Raw genomic sequence first — 13,760 nt, forward strand, 5'->3', positions numbered from 1 at the left:
GTGTTGGACAGTCTTCATTGTGGATGTGAATGTAATGTTTGTGTTGGACAGTCTTCATTGTGGATGTGAATGTAATGTTTGTGTTGGACAGTCTTCATTGTGGATGTGAATGTAATGTTTGTGTTGGACAGTCTTCATTGTGGATGTGAATGTAATGTTTGTGTTTGACAGTCTTCATTGTGGATGTGAATGTAATGTTTGTGTTGGACAGTCTTCATTGTGGATGTGAATGTAATGTTTGTGTTGGACAGTCTTCATTGTGGATGTGAATGTAATGTTTGTGTTGGACAAAGTTATTGCACACACGCCAAACGCTGGACATGGGAGGAGCTAGCGCCCGTCAGAAAAATAAAATAAGACAGTATGATAACTGTCAAATTATAGAATACAACAATCAAATATAAAAATACAAGAATCAAAAACATCATCATCATAGGTCTTGATGGAAAGCCATTTATGATACATAATTATAAATGTGTGGAGTGGAGGTTTGTGGAGATCTGTCTAGTCTAATCCAACCTAGCCTCGGAAACCCGAGTCCACTTCAATTCGGCATAGAGTAGCGCAAACGTTGATCACTCTCTGCTGATTTCTGATCGCCTGCACCTTTGTTAAATTGACGCATACACGCACACACACACACACACACACACGCACACACGCACACACACTCCTCTCTCTCTGTCGCTCTAATTAATTAGTCCAAACCGACTCAAGGCCGGACACTGCACTCCCTGTGGGGGGGGGGGGGGGGGATGGAACGCCTGTGTCGAGTTACATGGATAACAGACGTGCGTACACACGTGCACATACAGAGACGTGGTGCATTTATTATACGATATATATTTGTTTCCCTGGACTGGAGCGAGAAACAATTCTACTTATGTACAATGTGGAGATTCCTGGAGCAAAATATGTTCAGCTGGAGGTCAGGGGTCAAACCCTATCAATCTGGAGGTCAGAGGTCAAACCCTATCAATCTGGGGGTCAGAGGTCAAACCCTATCAATCTGGAGGTCAGAGGTCAAACCCTATCAATTTGGGGGTCAGAGGTCAAACCCTATCAATCTGGGGGTCAGAGGTCAACCCCTATCAATATGGGGGTCAGAGGTCAAACCATATCAATCTGGAGGTCAGGGGTCAAACCCTATCGATCTGAGGTCAGGTCAAACCCCATCAATCTGGAGGTCGGAGGTCAAACGCTATCTTGGGGTCTTCAGCACATCAAGGTTTGATTGACAGATTGTCACTGTGCTTCTTATATACATCATCAGAATGATGTCACCATGATGTCATGATGAGTCACTCATGACCAAATCTGGAGTCCATGATGTCAGGCGTACTGGCGACGGTGGTAACCATGACAACCTGGACACACTCAGACATGTGGAGTAACCATGGCGACCTGATGTGACCCTCGCTCGCATAGAGACTATCTCTGCTCACACAGAAACACTGAGGACTGGGAGCCAGACGACCACAACCTGAACCCAACACAGAGGGGTTCAGTGGACGGGTTCTGGAAGGTGTACAGGTGGGTCAGAGTGTCCTCTGAGGACACGTCATAGAAGGACAGAGTCTCAGCGGGATGGTCCACGTACACTGCTACTCTGTAGACCCTGTCCTCACTGTCCTCCCTGTTCTCATGGTCAGCATCCACTGCTGCTCTGTTGGAGCGTCTAGAGGGACTGACAGGGAGGTCAGTCCTCTCACTATTGTGTCTGACAGAGTAACCGTCATCATGACACTCCAGACTCCAGGACATAACATTGCGTCCAAGCCAACAGTCACCACGACCACCTTTCCTGCTGATTGCTCTGTCAGTCCCTGCTATAGCAACCCCTCCACTGCACTCTATCTCAGAGTAGCAGTGCTCGCTCACACTCTCTCTACTCAGAACCTGAGGCCAGTGATCAAACCGTTCTGGATGATCAGGATACTGATGACGCTGTGACACCAGGGTGACCTTCCTGTTGTCCTCAGACAGAGTGAGGCCACAGTGTGCTGTGTTTGTGTCCAGTGTGAGTCGATGGAAATCTGATGAGAAAACAGCACAGTAACCATTAAATACATCATTCACTGAGTGACACACATACACGCACACACACGAAGATGTGCACACGCGCACACAAAAATGCAGATGTGCACACACATGCGCACACACACACACACGAAGATGTGCACACACGCACACAAAAATGCAAATGTGCACACACACACACACACACACCCCGTATCCAACGATTTGCCACATATTATTCATTAAGGATTAATTTTAAAATGTCATTTAAAAGAGCGACACTATATCCATCCTTACTGTATGTGTAATGTCCTATTATCTGTTTTCTCTTTGTTCATGTTTTGTAGGGAAAATGTCAATGTCAGGGAAGAGATTGATTGATTGACAGGCCGTGACGCTTCTGTGATTAAACACATGGAAGTTGCCGGCTGGAGAGACTTGTGGAGACAGAGAGACAACAAACAGGAAGTCTACGTGAGACCTGATCGCGTTTCGTATAAACTTTGTCTATGCTATACGGTGGAATATTATAGCCAAGGCCACCAACTCACCGCTGACACAGTGGCGTTTCCAGGAATTACATTTTGGGCAGGCAAGAATTACATTTTTGGCAGGCAAGAATTACATTTTGGGCTTGTCGTCCCCCTGCGCTAACACTAACATTACAAAGATGCCCAGAACATCGGGATGAACCTGTGTTGTTTATGGCTGCTCCAACAGTAGTGGCAACATTAAAATAAAATAAAAACGTTATGTCAAAATATCCAGAGACCAGAGCCATTGAGTAATGGTTGAGACGAAGCAGTGAAAAGTCCTGAAAGATACATAATGTCAGTCTTACCCAATACCCAATCTTTCGGTTTTATGAACACAAGGCTGCTGTATTTTATACCTCATACTAAGCATTTAAAGTATGTTATGACATGTGGGAATGTCATAACTAATCCAACCGACGGATTGCTAGGCGCATTTTCATTGAAACGAGAGATTTTTTTTGGAGTTGGCCTCCAAGGCCACCATACTCCTTGCTCTTCGTGCACGCGCGTTGTCGTTCACGACCCTGTTTACGGCTCACAAAGAATGCCTCTTATCTGCTAATCTAGGGAGCTCTCCGTGGTTTTGACCAGATGGATATACTAAACTCTTCATTTCTGACTTCTGACCTGCCTCTCGTTCAAAATATGAACGCGACGGATTATTCAGCGATGTTATCGTAAAGATAGCGAGGTAAGCAAGCAAGAATATGTCTCCCGGTTTTTGTCCAGACCGGAAGGGGGGGGGGGGGGGGCTTTACAGAGTAAAAGCGGCCATATCTTCCCAGCACCCCGAGCTGATTGTGTTAAAGGAGGATCATTAATACCCTGTGCAACTTTAGTAACTGTGATAGAAATATCTGACTGTTACAGATTGACCCGCCCCTCTATGCTCTCTTTCAGGCTAAGGAGAGTGGAAGTCAAGGCCTAAAGTATGAAAACTAAATGGATCCGATTAAAATAAAAACATTCAAATATGTGAGTGAGAGACCACGTGAACGAGTGTTTCTGTCATTCCGATCTCCCACATATTTCTATTGACTGGCTTTATCTCTCAGCCAAGGCTGTAGTGGTCTGCAACGCGTCACTAAGGAGTATGAAAACCTTGTTTGACCAACACGCACACGCCTGAAGATGCACTGTGTGCCCGCCAGACTGCGTGCTTGACAAACTACAATGTGAAAGCAAACCCAACAAACAATGTTACAACTACAGCCCTGAAGTCTACCAGATTATACAGTAGGTGTTAAAAAAAACTAGGTATAAGATGTCAATATTGAGAGATACTCACGTCCTTTAACGAGATGAGGATTGAACCGATCTTCTCCACCATGTTTCACTCTGTAGGAAGTAGAACAACAATGCATCAATGTCTGACTGTCTAACACAATCTGGAGGTCATCTGGAGGTCAGAGGTCAAACCCTATCAATCTGGGGGTCAGAGCTCAAACCCTATCAATCTGGGGGTCAGAGGTCAAACCCTATCACACTACAGTGTTTCACTCTGTAGGAAGTAGAACAACAATGCATCAATGTCTAACTGTCTAACACAACGTCTCCACTAGCTGAAGTAGAACAACAATGCATCAATCATCACATGTCTGAAAATAGTAAAATAGTGGTGATGCCCCACAAACGTTACCCACAAATAGTAAAGGGTTCTCCTGTAAACCGGGCCCCACAACAGGGTCTACTCACTTGAGATTCTCCAGCCCAGCAGAGAGCAGCATCTTCATTCCTGACTCATTCAACATGTTGAGACTCACGTCCAATTCTCTCAGATGGAGGGAGGGATTAGAAGTTAGAGCTGAGGCCAGAACTTCACAGCATCTCTCTGTCAAGAAGCAGTTCTCCAGTCTAAATGAAGAATACCAGATGAGGAGAGAGAGAGAGAGAGGGGGGGGGGGGGGGGGGGGGGGGGGGGGGGGGTTGCTTCATTCTTGCCTCTCTTACTCCAACTAACAATCATAACAGAACTTGAATTAACAAAATCACAATAAAAATGTTAAATTAATCTGACCTGAGAATCTCCAGACAACAGTTCGGGCTCTTCAGTGCAGCACAGATGAGATCCAGTCCGGAATCCTTCAAGCCGTTTCCACTCAAGTCCAGTTCTCTCAAATGGGACGGATTGGAGCCGAGAGCTGAAGCCACAACTTCAATGTGTTCCTCTCTGAGGTTACAGTCAGCAAGTCTGTAATTACAGATTAAATGTAAAATCAGAGATGATCAAAACAGAACAGACCATGTTCACTGTCAAGGAGGTTCCTTGTGGTGCTGTCTGAAATGTGTGTGTGTTTGGATACTGTTCTGGCTACAAAAATAGCAGCAGTGAGTAACCAATATATAATTTAAATGTGCTCATAACTTTCTATTCATTGATTGGAATACAAACATTAAATAATAAAACCGATCCCAACTCGCTGCTGTTGTTCCACTCTATGGCAGTGAAGTGAAGAAATGTTCTGTCAGCAGATGAAAAGCCTGTACGACTGCATGCCATGGCATTCGGTTGTAATAACACTAAATAACACCCTATTAAAGATGGAGTGCCACATTTTTTGTATTTTTCCAGTTTTTCATGTGTCTATGAGGTGACAGTACTTCTTTAGACACCCTGGAGTAGTTTTTATGTGCAATGGTGTATTAACTTTGTATTTAGGGTTTCTTCCTGGAGGCTGAACCCTTGACAGTCAAACGGGCCAATGAAATAAACAGTAATATAGTGACATCACATTATCAGCCCCTCCCCTAATCCCTCCCCCTTTATCATACAACTACAGCTGTGGGTGCAGCTTCAGTTCAGGTCGCCACCCATCGCCACCCACCAGGCAAACCAGGCATACTTAATGAACTGGTGGGCGTGTCCACATAAAAACAACATTTTAACAAATACTGTACATTATATCTCCTTATATAACAATAAGACCTGATGATCCTGTTTTAGGGGGGGGGGGGGGGATCACGGCACTCCATCTTTAACAATAACTAAACACAAATCTCACTTGAATTGGATTGCCATCCATCTATAAATATGAAGTGAGGGTCTCACTGAACTGAACTGATGACCGTCAGTTTAACTGCAATGATGCTCTCTCTCTCTCTCTCTCTCTCTCTCTCTCTCTCTCGCTCTCTCTCTCTCTCTCTCTCTCTCTCTCTCTAATGAATCAATGGGTGAGTGAATGGTGATCTAACATGTTAACATTCACACTACTAACCTGGCTGTTGTGCAGTTCCTCACAGCTGGGACCAGTCTCAGTCGCCCCTCCTGTGATGTGTTGTATTTCTTCAGGTCCAACTCCTCCAGAACCTCCTCCGACATCAGCAGCATGGAGGCCAGAGCTGAACACTGGGGCACAGAGAGTTCCTTCTTTGACTCCAGGTACTGCTGGATCCCCTGACTTACTGACGGGTCGTTCATCTCGATCAGACAGTGGAAGATGTTGATACATCTGTCAGGAGAGGCATTATGATCGTTCATCTTCTTCAGGTTGTTGATGGTTCTCTGGATCTCCTCTGGACTGTTCTCTGTCTGACCCAGCAGACCTCCTAACAGACTCTGGTTGGACTGCAGTGAGAGACCATGAAGGAAGCCAATAAAGAGGTCCAGGTGTCCACTCTCACTCTTCAGGGTTTTCTTCATAGCAGCCTCCAGGAAGTCAGGCAGGGAACTGTCACTGTTGTAACCATCATCTCCCAGGAATGTCTTCAGAACCTCTGTGTTATTCTGTGTGAAACAGTGGAACAGGTAGACTGCAGCCAGAAACTCCTGGAAGCTCAGATGAACAAAGCAGTAGACCGTTTGAAGGAAGAACACATCGTCTTCTTTGAAGAACATTGTGCAAAAGCCTGAGATCAGCAAGTCCTTGTTCACATCAAGACCACACGCTTTCAGGGCCTCCTCATAGAAAATGATGTTGCCTTTGACCAGTTGGTCAAACGCCAGCCTGCTCAGCTTCAGAAGAACTTCTCCTGCATCCTTTAGGAGCTTCTCTTCGTCTTCCTCGCCTAGTGCAGGATCCTTCATCTTCACCCGCAGTGTCTCACCCCTCAGGAAGTAGCAGAACAGCTCAACCAGGGTTTTGGGCAGCCTGATTGTCGTCCCCATGTACTTGTGTACCATGTACACCATGTCCTTCACAACGGTAGCAAGGATCCAACAGAAGACTGGGATTTCACACATGGTGAGGAGGGTCTTTGAAGTCTTGATGTGTGATAAGATTGAGCTGGCCTGGTTCTCATCACTGAATGTCTTCTCGAAGAACTCCTTCTTCTGGTCATCTCTGATGAACCCTCGTACTTCTGTCATCTTGTCTACAAACTCCTCAGGGATGTGGTTTGCTGCTGCAGGTCGCGAGGTTATCCAGATGCGAGCAGAGGGGAGCAGCTCCCCCTTGATGAGGCTTATAAGGAGAACTTCCACTGGGTAAGAATTGGAAATGTTCGTAAAGCTACAATTTGTATTGAAATCGAGCTCAAAGTTTTTCTCATCATATCCATCCATAACAAACATGACTTTGAAGGGGCTGTTGCTGTAGTCTCCTGCCGTCTGCAATTCGTTGAAGATGTGATTAAGAATGTCTTCCTCAATACTTTTGGTTTCCGCGATGCAGCGTTGAATTAGCTGTGCCAAAGTAAAGTTCTGTCCTTTGAGCAGATTTAACTGGCGAAACTTGAGCGGGAACACAAAGTGTGGATCTTGGGGAAAACATTTCTTGGCCCAGTCAGACACAAATTTGTGTACGAGGAACGTTTTTCCAATTCCTGCACAGCCAACGGTCAGCACTGTTCTTTTGATTAGTCCAGAAATGTCTTTGAACATCTGACCGAGTTGGATTTCTGTTCCCTGTCCTGCCTTCTTCATCTCCATCAGTCTGACCTCATGATGGCTGTGGATGTCTGTGACATTAATGTCTATATTGTAGAGCAGGGTGAAGACGTTTTCAAACATGACCTCACGCTGTGTGCCCAGTTTCACACTCCGATATGAATTGTTCATGTTGTCTTGAAGCTGCTCTTCATAGTCAGTGATATGACGAAATCCTGGTGTTCTCTCCAACAGACCTGTAGTGAACAGAGCAATTATATGTTTAACAGCCAGATAGAGAGAGAGAGAGAGAGAGAGAGAGGGAGAGGGAGAGGGAGAGAGAGAGAGAGAGAGAAACCAGACGCTGTGTGGACAGGACTTCCCTACACAGACAGACAGTAAACCAGTAGGTGACACTCCTCCGTTTTTGAGCGGTGCACACTGCTCCAATAACTGGCCGCTTGTCTGTCTGTCTGTCTGTCTGTCTGTCTGTGGTACCAACAGGTGACAAAGTGGCGCTGTTGAAATTCACTGTGCACAGGTGCATAATAGGAAGCAGAGTTTTTAGTGTGACACAATGTAATTATACTGTATATTAATTTATTCATTTAATTAATTCATTTATTTTGCAAAAATTCAACAACCGCTCACTTCACATTATGGTGTCAACAGCAGCTGCTTGACTGGCGACTAGTCCCAGTTTCAGTGTGTGTCTGAGATACGTACATACGTTTGTCGAATCGTCTGACATACTAACAGTCCGACATGCGCGAGTCCGACATGCGTGGCCGGTTAAGACACATGCGTGGCCGGTTAAGACACATGCGTGGCCCGTTAAGACAAATGCGGACAGGGAAAATGCTAATGTTACTGCTGCTGAATAAGTTCCACTTTCAATAGAAACTGACAGACTACAACTTGTCCAAAATGCAGCAGCCAGAGTTTTAACTAAAACTAAGATGAGAGAACATATTACTCCAGTTTTAGCTTCACTGCATTGGCTTCCGGTTGTTTTTAGGATTTATTTAAAAAAAAAATTACTTGTTTATAAAGCTCTCAATGGTCTCGCACCTTCCTACCTTCATGACTGCCTGGATATGTCCCAAACCGCCCGCAAAGGTTTTCCACTATGCTGGCCTGCTCGCTGTGCCTAAAAAAATGGCAACTAAAAAAACACGGTTAAGCAGCTTTTTGCTTCTACGGGCCGACGGCGTGGAAAAAACTCCCACTGTACCTTCGACAGGCAGCCTCTGTAGACATTTTTAAAGCGCAGCTCAAGACCCACTTCTACACTATTGCTTTTAATTGATCTTTAAATTCCTTGTTATTCATGTCCATACTGTATTACATTACTGTTATTATTTTAATGTTTATGCCTTGATTTTCTTTTCTTTTTTTTCTCCGTTGCTCTGTAAAGCACTTTGAGCTGCATTTAATGTCATGAAAGGTGCTATACAAATAAAGTTTTATTATTATTATTATTATTATTATTACTTGCGCAAGCAGAGCGTGCAAGTAATGTTATCAGTCAGGTGCTACGATGCGTATGTCCGGGGCCAGCATATGATATGACGTTATATGCTGGCACGAAGCTGACCGTGCAGGTATGTTTTTCGTCATGCTACGAAGCATATGTCCCTTGACGTGATGAAGATATGTACCAATGTCCCTTAGAATGCATATGATATGACGTCATATGCTGGCCCCGGACATACGGAAGCAGACCATGCAGGTATGTTTTCCGCGGATGTCCCATGACGTGATGAAGATTATGTACCAATGCCAGGGTATAATTGGTTATCGATGGTGACGTAACGATGACATTTTCAGTGTCGGGTGGACTAAAGGTAATGCCCCTATGTATACATGTATGTAATCTGACACCACTGCCATAACAGGCATAAGTAATCATTACCATACTTCAAAATACTACTTTTTCTCCTCCAAAAGCAAGGTACGTAGCAAATAGCTAAACCTAATAATTCAATATTGCAAACGTTCCTTCACAGAGAGGCTGAGATTTTAAAGTTTGTAGCGGTCTACAGTACTTGCACGCTCTGCTTGTGCACTAGTACCAGGGGATGAGCGAGTGACGTCAGGACTTTAGAACCATGGGATGAGCGAGTGACGTCAGGACTTCAGCATGCTATAAGTGTGAGAGGCTAAATGTCATCAAATGGTGGTCCGTGGCACAAATGGGTCTGAGAGGCTTAATGTCATCAAATGGTGGTCCGTGGCTCAAATGGGTCTGAGAGGCTAAATGTCATCAAACGGTGGTCCGTGGCTCAAATGGGTCTGAGAGGCTAAATGCCATCACGGTGGTCCGTGGCTAAAAGGCTGAATAAATAAATAATGGACCTTGATGTGAAGATGTGAAAAGGGGTTTTTAGGTCATTCATGTGTTTGGTCACCAGATGGCAGTGTAAGACTATTATTAAGTTAATGTTTTCTTACTGTTGTTCAGACACTAAATCATCCCTCCATGAGAACGTGATCCACACACACACACACACACACACACACACACACACACACACACACACACACACACACACACACACACACACACACACACACACACACACACACACACACACACACACACACACACACACACACACACACACACACACACACACACACACACACACACACACACACACACACACACACACACACACACACACACACACACACACACACACACACACACACACCTCTCAGTTTGGCGGCTCTGTCTCGTCTTGCCTTCTCCTCTCGTGTCAAAGCTGGGATGAGAGACAGTGATTGGTCAGTGAGATGCGAGACAGTGATTGGTCAGTGAGATGTGAGACAGTGATTGGTCAGTGAGATGTGAGACAGTGATTGGTTAGAGTGGAGGATCATTCTCATCTTCACATAATGACACAGAGGGATGGATTTATATCAATATAGATTGTAAATAAATATCGTTTTTTTTTTAGTGAAGTGAGGTGCGCTCTTATCATCATACTACAATGTAGTATGATGATAAGAGTGCCCCTGATGTATGATGATGTAGTAACTACATCATCATACATAATCTCATTCCGGCCAATCTCAATCTGCGTGCTCACCTTCGTAATCAATATTTGCGTTACGCCAATGTTTGTGTTTACACGAACAGTCTAAATTCTCCATTCATTGTCATTGTAATGTTTGTGTTGGACAAAGTTTGTGCACGCACATCAAACGCTGTACATAGGAAGGGCTAGTGCCCCACAAAAACAAATTAAAGACTTACGAGGTTTCTTGTTCCAGTATAAAGCCACCAGTGCTACCGTGTACATGACGACAGTAACAATAACACCTGGTCTGCCTCTGCCTGTTGTGTCTGAAAGACATAGAAATAATACTAAACATAGGTTGATCCTCCAGCTGGGGAGGCATACTTAGTTTAGACTAGTCATTGGTTAGACATAAGGTTGGTGAGGGGTACGTTAAAACGACCGGATTAAGGTTGGTGAGGGGTGCGTTAAGACGACCGGATTAAGGTTGGTGAGGGGTGCGTTAAGACGACCGGATTAAGGTTGGTGAGGGGTGCGTTAAAACGACCGGATTAAGGTTGGTGAGGGGTGCGTTAAAACGACCGGATTAAGGTTGGTGAGGGGTGCGTTAAAACGACCGGATTAAGGTTGGTGAGGGGTGCGTTAAAACGACCGGATTAAGGTTGGTGAGGGGTGCGGGTTGGGAGAGGGTTAAGGTTAGGTTTATCTAAGTACTGCACCCATCCAGCTGTGGGTGTATCACCCTCTAAAAGACATAGAAATAATATTAAACATAGCTGCAAGCAGCGATAATACGCGGTCAAGCCATAAAAGCAATATAGAAAAAAGCTATACTCAACGCCCGTCTTTTAATTAGTAGCGAAATACTACCCGATACTTGATACAATGATAACTACAGTGACTGCATTAGGACTAACTAATACTACCTGATACTCGATACAATGATAACTACAGTGACTGCATTAGGACTAACTAATACTACCCGATACTTGATACAATGATAACTACAGTGACTGCATTAGGACTAACTAATACTACCTGATACTCGATACAATGATAACTACAGTGACTGCATTAGGACTAACTAATACTACCTGATACTCGATACAATAATCCAGTATAATGTGATGTCATACTGTCATACTGTCATAATGTGATGTCATTGTGGCAGCGGTGGCCGAACGGATAGCGGCGCGGTCTAGATACCGGAAGGTTCCCAGTTCGAACCAGCCGTCCGACACGTTAAAATTACCACCGCTGAAATGCCCTTGAACAAGGCATCAACCACTACGATGAAATGTGTTCTATGAGCAGGGCCTGGCTGGAAACAAGTTCTTGAGCTTAGCCCAGATACCCTGGGTAAATATAGATTTCATTTCATTTCATTTCATTTCATTTCATTTCATTTCATACTCCAAATTAGGTGTCACTTTTTTTTGTATTACTCCCACGAATCAACATGCATTAGTAGGTCCACATTTTGGACCCAATCAGGTTCTGTGATTGATCCCAAGCCGGGCAGTGCTGCTCCTGGAATGCGTGACATTTTACATAATAAGTACTTGGTAATTTAACCCATTCAGGACGGGAACCCCTTTTGGTGTTTTAAGGATTATGTTATACTTTAGCTGTTGAAAAATAGCTAGGATAGGATTCAATGGTTGGTATGCTTCCCCGTTTACCATTTAAGGATTGGTATTGTTTAGGCCTTGTGGAAATGTGGCGTTTAATTTTATTATCCACTGCTTCTCGGTAAATGTGCATTCCCCCTCCGTCCAAGTTTTGTTGTGTTCTAAACCACAAACTTCCAATGCACTAATTCCATGTATCATGAAATGCTGTACAAGTAATGATGTTGTTTCTGTTGCATTATTTATATTATATCTATGTTGCCCTACTAGTAGTAGCCGGCGCGGTAAAACAAGCGTCCCATCAGCGGTTCTTTATCTCAATCTGAGCCCTAAAAATGCTTTGGATCACGTGCGCGTGCACAAGGACATTTTGGATATTCGATGACGTCATAGTCATACCATGGGAGCCCCCGGAGGCTAACGATGGATGCTATAAACAGCTAATTGACGGTAAATAAAATACTATTAATTCTGGATTAAATTACATTACAGAATCCCGAGATTTCTCAGGTTGGCACACGAGGTTGCAAGCACGACTCTTATATTGTATACACAAATATTGTGTCAAGTACACTTTGATACCAATACGGGACTACTTTTTTTCCTCCACCACGGCTGACAGAGGTGTTTCAGTGTGTGAAACAGAGATGTAAACATTGATTACCTGAGATGACACGTTGTGTCTCAGCGGTGAGGTTGAAGAGTGGCAGGTGAACTCTACAGGTCACCCGACCAGGTGGCCTCACCGTCACGTTGCTCTGGACTTCATAACAGTGTGGAGAAGGTCTGTCGGTCACTGAGGATCCAGCAGGGATGTTGTTCCAATCAGCGTCCAGCCAAGACACCTCAGGTTGTGGAAACCAGCAGCCGGAATCACAGGTCAACCACAGGCCATTTGAAGAGATCACTGGTTGAGACACCGACCCTACAAGAAAGAATACACATGTATGTATGTCTGTCTGTCTGTCTGTCTGTCTGTCTGTCTGTCTGTCTGTCTGTCTGTCTGTCTGTCTGTCTGTCTGCCTATCATCAGAAACTATTTACAGACTAGTGCAAATCAAATCAAATATAAAATCCAGTTTGTAAAAAGTCACAGCCAAGCATATCATGGGTTAGACAAACTTCTCCACCAATAGTTTTCCTATATGATAAAACATTGTTTTAAAAAAGAAATGTCACGCACATATTTTTCCAGTGCATACGGCAGGCCTTGTTGACGGATTTGGAAGAGATTTTGAAGGTCTGGTTCCAAAAATGAGCCAGTATTTAATGTGTAAAATCCATGATATTTACATTGGAATGAATGAGCCCGACTGGAAAGTGTCCAAGTGGGAGTGTCTAAGTGGTAGAGGGCGGGGCTTTGCTAAAGGTGAATTTCAGGATTCTAGTACAAACCAATCTGGGAACACATCTGCAAAAAAAGGGAAAAACAGCGCCCTCTGCTGTTTGCTTCCTTTGAATCAGAATCTTGCGCCACCCCTTACCCTTAAGGTCTCCACACACCGGGCACGAATCGGATGCGAATTCGGATTTTTAGTTTTTAGCGGCGTTTCTCCATCGGTTTTCCGAAAAACGCGGCCGGTGTGCAACCACCTTTAGGCCTATCCCTAAATTTATTTGCATTTTTTTTACTATTTTGAAAAACCTTTTAACTCATTTAACACAGAGATCGTGTTTTGATGCCTTTTTTAAATATAAATTGATTACGGTTCACAACTGTGTTCTGTAAGCGCTCGGAACACTC

The 13,760-nt window shown here is 44.2% G+C and overlaps 1 protein-coding gene across 1 annotated transcript; it reads right to left on the reverse strand.

Moving 5' to 3' along the window:
• Positions 1-4,246: 4,246 nt before the first annotated feature.
• LOC306913243 (protein NLRC3-like) lies at positions 4,247-12,774 on the reverse strand (the record flags this gene model as incomplete). Its single annotated transcript, XM_079489833.1, has 8 exons — positions 12,681-12,774; positions 10,622-10,711; positions 10,077-10,127; positions 6,352-7,616; positions 6,107-6,267; positions 5,771-6,004; positions 4,573-4,746; positions 4,247-4,409 (listed from the first exon to the last, which is right to left on the reverse strand). Exons 2-8 carry the CDS (start codon positions 10,665-10,667, stop codon positions 4,247-4,249), a joined length of 2,094 nt encoding a protein of 697 aa, XP_079345959.1. The 5' UTR covers positions 10,668-10,711; positions 12,681-12,774.
• Between the last annotated feature and the right edge of the window lie 986 nt (positions 12,775-13,760).

The sequence above is a fragment of the Electrona antarctica genome (assembly GCF_951216825.1).
Source record: "Electrona antarctica genome assembly, chromosome: 20".
NCBI lineage: Eukaryota > Metazoa > Chordata > Actinopteri > Myctophiformes > Myctophidae > Electrona > Electrona antarctica.